We start from the raw sequence: 5,266 nt of genomic DNA, 5'->3' as shown, positions 1-5,266 counted from the left end.
GCTGCCCGACATGATGATAAATAATCTCATGACCTTTGCCCACCCCCCAGGGGTAAGAATTCAATAAGATGATCCCCGTGAACTGACTCAGAGAGAGCCAGGCACACATTCTGTGCTCCGAACGTGTTGGTATAATGAGAACGCACTTGGCTGCATCTGCTATCCCAGCTCCCCCGCCTCTCCGCAGGGCTAACATCTTACCGAAATGACCTCTGGCTGTCTGTCACCCCCACCAGAGTGGACCTTTATGGGGGCAGGAGGCAGGCTGTTTACGGGTGCAACCCCTGTACCCAGAAGAGAGCCTGACACACAGTGGTTAAGTGAATGAATGAGTGAGATGAATGACAAGTGAGCGCCCCAGCACCAGCCCACCCCTCCTAGTCCTGTCTCCTGCTTCCAGGGAGCTCCTGGGCCTGAGGAGTCAGGGATGGCCTGGCAGGGCAGGGAAAAAGGACCAGAACTCACTCTGGCCCCTGTGGTCTTCGCACCTGTTCCTTCCATCTGCCCCACCCCCACCCCGTTCTTCCAGGTCGGGCTATGAACGCACAAGATACACACACACACTCACCCAGAGACAGCCCAAGAAAGGGGCCTGAAACTGACTCAGATAACAAGGCTTGGACCCTAGAGCTGCTCATGCTGCCTCCTCCTCGGAGTCAGGGTTTTCCTGCCTGGAAAGTGGAGAGATTCAACGAATCCCTAACAAGCAGGGATCAATAAGCCACCTGCCTGCCACCGCCACTTTGAATCCCAGCTCTGCCCCTTCCTAGCTGTGTGACCTTGGGTCAGTTACCTAACCTCTCTGGTCCTCAGTTTCTCCATCTGTAAAACGGAGCTGACGGTGGTATCTTCCTCCTAGCGGATTTCGGAGGAATAAATGAGTTAATACAAAAGTGAAGAGAGCAGGGCCAGGCACAGAGTAATACATAAGGCTTTGTTGCTGTTGTTATCCATTTAAAAACGTACACATCATAGTTCCAGAGCCTCTAAGGGCCTCACCTTATCAACATGCCAGGAGGGCAGGGGCTATCGATATCCTCCTTTTACAGATGAGGAAGCCGAGGCCCGTGGTGTGAGGCAGAGCTGGGAAACGGTGGCAGGTTACAGACGCCCGAGCCATCCCACCAGCACAAGTCCAGATTCTTGGGGATAGTTGTGCCTCTGTCAGGGAGGAGGGCTGGGGTGGGGAAGAAGGAGAGGAAGAGGTTTCTGAGGCTCAGAGGAAGGCACGCTGTTGGGTCCAGTTCTCCCAGAGCTCTGGCCACAGTCGTGACCCAGACACTGCCGCAGTCTCTACCCTCACGGAGCTCCCAGTCCAGGGGCAGAGATGGAGGAGTGGCCAGAAGTGATGACAGCTGCAATCCATGCGGGATGCGCAGGCAGCTGTGGGAGCCGAGAAGAAGTCAGGGGAGACTTCCTGGAGGAGGTGATGCTAAAGCTGAGACCCGAAGGGAGGGCAGGCGGCAGGCAAGCGAGAACTGAGGGTAGGCACATGCCAGGCAGGCTGCTGTGGTGGGGACAACAAGGGAAGTGCAAAGGTCCCCAGCTGGGAGGGCAGCAAATAGTTCAGCTGACTCCAAACGGAGCGTGTGATGCCCCGCAGAGCAGAGGGGGCAGCCAGGCCAGCTCACACAGGCCCAGGGCACTGGCCGAGAGCTTCAGGGTAGCCCAGGCTCCGCTCACCCCAGATTCCACCAAGACCCTACCCTGCCTGCAGCTGTCACAGATGAACATGATGGCAGGAATCGGGAAAATATAAAAATATCCCAATTTATTGTGCACCTGGACACGTGTTTGGAACTCTATTCAAAGTTCTCGGATGATGGAACTGCCCTGCGTCTACACTATCCAAAACAGTAGTCACAGGCCCCATGTGCCTCTGGAGTATTTGAAATGAGGTTGGCATGACTGGACGTTATGGGCTGAATCGTGTCCCCTCAAAGTTCACATGTTGAAGTCCTCGGAAAGGGACCGGATTTGGAGACAGGGTCTTTACAGAGGTGATCAAGCTAAAAAGGAGGTAGTTAGGGTGGGCCTGACATCCTTCTAGAAAGGGGTCATTTGGGCACAGACGCCCAGGGAGAGCACCACGTGAAGGCGTGAAGAGATCAGGATGACTTCCAGGGGCCAAGGGGCGCCGATGATGCCGGCAGACGCCCAAATCCGGGAGAGAGCATGGAACAGGCTCATCCTCGGAGCCTCAGCGCACCAGCCCCGCGGGCACCTCGGCTTCAGACTTCTAGCCTCCAGAGCCACGGGAGGACACATTTCTGTAAGGCCACCCAGTCTGTGGCACTGAGACATGGCACCTCCAGCCGACCAACGCACCAGGAAGGCGAATGTTTAATATTTCATTTCATTTTCATTCATCGTAAATAGCCCACACGTGGCTGGTGGCTGGGGACCGGCCAGCACGGTGAACAGCTTCGGGTCGCCGCGCCCCTCATCGTGCAGGGAAGCCGAGGCTCAGAGCCGGGTGGTCCTGTGCCCAAGCAGCGGGCAGGGCGCTGCCCCCCAGCCCTGGGCAAGGCGGCGGCAGGAAGACTTGCAGGCACTGGCTTGCCTGGAAGGAGGGAGAGAGAGAGAACTTTCCCCCGGGAGAGGCGGCCGCGCGTTGAAGGTGCACCCCTGCGCTGTCCAGTACGGTCGCCACGGGGGCCACGGACTATCTGAACGCGAACGCACTCAAAGTTCACTTCGACAGTCGCGCTGGCCACTTGTCAAGGGCTCCACGGCCACTGGGGCTCCCGAAACGGACAGCACGCTCCTACCATCGCCAGAAGTTTGGTCGGACACGCCGGACGCCACGTGCCACAGCGAGCGCTGAGTGTGTGCCGACAGCCTCGTGCCACGGGTTCCGTCCCTGATCAGCCCATTTCACAGGAGGGAAGGACGAGGCAGTTAGTGCTAAATGGAACAGGAGAGGAGCGGTCAAGCTTCCCTGAGGCGGGGGAGGGCCAGGCGGCTGCGCCTCTGCGGGCCCCCCGATGGGGCCCCCGATAGGTGCAGAGGCCAGAGACGAGGAAGAGGCTGCTGGGGCCCAAGACGAGAGAAGGGGTAGGGAAAGGGGAAGTGAGGGAGAGGGGCGGGGGCCGACCCGGCAGCCCCCACCGGCTCTCACACGTGCATGCACGCACACACACACACACACACACACACGGGGCTGTCTGTGCACGCAGACACACCAGCACACGCTCTCGCACACCCTGCTCTGTGCCCACCTCCCTCTCTCCCTCTCTCTCCCTCTCTCTCTCTCTCTGTCTCTCTTGCATACACACTCGTGCACACTCTGCCGCTCCCCCTCACAGCCGTATCCCCAGTCCGCACAGACCCACGGCCCTCCCTGCTCGCACAGCCCCATGCCATCACGCCGGTGCCCACAGGTGAATAAGAGGGAGGCTGGGACAAATCATCATTGAACTTCCGTGTTGCCAGGCCATCAACCCCACTGCCGCTGGCCCCTCACAGCCTGGGAGCCCCCCCGAGGCCCGGGAGGGGCTGGGACTCCCCAGAATCACACGGGAGCTGGGGGCGTACATAGCAAACCCACTCACCCCCACTCCAGGACCCTCCCCGTTCCGGTGAGCAGCCGCCTCCTCCGAGGAGACCATGGGACACCTGCTTGGCGTCAGCGGGCCCAGGCGCTGTGAGGGGGACCGTGGGGCCTCGGGACACACTGCCCAGCTGGCTGCCCTGTTCCTGCCTCTCCGTCAGAGCCCCCACACTCCCGGCGTGCTCCCGGCCCCCCCGGACGTGGGCCCCTGCCGTGGCTCAGACGCTCCGCACGCTGGAGATGCTGGTCAGGGGCTCTCGCATCCGAAAGCTGAGCGACCGGGAGCCCCGAAAGCTGTCCCTGGGCCTCAGCGAGCTGTCCGTGGTGGAGGCTCCGGAGCGGGCCTCGCCGACCTGGGCCAGGCAGTCCCTGGGCCCCTGCAGGCCCAGCCTGAGACACGCGCAGCAGAGGAAGGTCAGCACAGCCTGGCACACCTCCCGGCTGCGGAAGGAGTAGATGAGGGGGTTCACGGCGGAGTTGAGCACGGCCAGCGCCAGGATCCAGTCCATGCCCCGCAGGTACTCCTGCGCCCAGTCCGTGGAGCTGAAGACGTCGGCCAGCAGCAGGCCGAAGAGCGGGCCCCAGCACACCACGAAGGCCACCAGGATCATGAGCACCGTCTTGAGCAGCCGGCGGGCCTTGCGGCGGGCGGGGGGCCGGGGGGCCTTCTGCCCGTTGGCCCGCACCACCCGGAAGATGGCCCCGTAGAGCGCCATGATGGCTGCCAGGATGCAGGCGAAGACCCCCACGCAGAAGAGGATGTAGGCCTTGGAGTAGAGCGGGAGCAGGCTGGAGCAGCGCTGGAAGGCGCACACGCAGTTCCAGCCGAGCAGGGGCAGCAGGCCCAGCAGGGCAGCCAGCAGCCAGCACAGCCCGATGAAGCCGTACACCCGGCCCCGCTTGCTGGCCCCGCTCTCGGCCACCGGCCGCACCATGGTGGCGAAGCGCTCGCCGGCGGTGAAGAGCAGGCTGAAGGTGGAGGCGGCCAGCGCCATGAAGAGCAGACCCTCGCGCAGGAACCAGTGGGCAGGCGCCAGGTGGAAGGTGCGGGCGCCCGACAGCAGGACGTTGGCCAGGTAGGCCACGCCGGTGAGCAGGTCGCTGAGCGTGATGTTGACCAGGCAGTAGTAGACCCAGCGCCGGGACCGCATGTGGGTCACGATGGCCACCAGCACCAGAAGGTTCTCCAGCACCACCAGGCAGCTCACGGCCACGAAGATGCCCCGCAGGACCCCCAGGCTCCCCTCCTCGGGCCCGCCCCGCCCGGCCAGCCGGCCCGAGTGGTTGTAGTGCAGGACGATGAGCCGACTGTGCCCACTGGCCACCAGCTGCTGGCAGGACTCGGGGGCCTCTGCCGGGGGCCCCGTGGTGTTCATGGCGGTCCCCTGGGGCAGACTGAGGCCCGGGGTGGCTCGCCCTGGGCAGGGTGGGGCCGCCGCCTGCCCGGCCTTGGTTTCCTGTTGTTTCAAATTTCCTGTTATGTTCAAGGTACCCCCAAGCTGGGGGTGAGGCCAGGGACAGGGAGGGGCACCCCAACGGTCGGCTCCCACCCAGGCTCCAGGAGGGTGCTGCGGTTGCTCCCGCCGCGAGACTCTGTCTCTGCCCCCCCTGTGGTCCTCAAAAGCCCAGGGAGGGGTGGGGGCCCCAGTGGGGAGGGGAAATGCCCCACCCCCCTCCCCTGGGCACGCGCCACCCTTCCCTGGGCTGGGCAAC

General features: G+C 62.8%; 1 protein-coding gene across 1 annotated transcript; it reads right to left on the bottom strand.

Moving 5' to 3' along the window:
- Positions 1-1,745: 1,745 nt before the first annotated feature.
- Positions 1,746-4,979, bottom strand: S1PR4 (sphingosine-1-phosphate receptor 4). The gene has a single exon (XM_006744799.3). The coding sequence runs from the start codon at positions 4,927-4,929 to the stop codon at positions 3,772-3,774; it is 1,158 nt and encodes a 385-aa protein (XP_006744862.2). The 5' UTR covers positions 4,930-4,979; the 3' UTR covers positions 1,746-3,771.
- Positions 4,980-5,266: the final 287 nt, after the last annotated feature.

This window comes from Leptonychotes weddellii, chromosome 1, assembly GCF_054177405.1.
Source record: "Leptonychotes weddellii isolate Sample4059 chromosome 1, ASM5417740v2, whole genome shotgun sequence".
In the NCBI taxonomy this organism is placed as follows: Eukaryota; Metazoa; Chordata; class Mammalia; order Carnivora; family Phocidae; genus Leptonychotes; species Leptonychotes weddellii.
The sequence above is the reverse complement of the archived record's forward strand: the minus strand, read 5'-3'. Positions and strand labels throughout refer to the sequence as shown.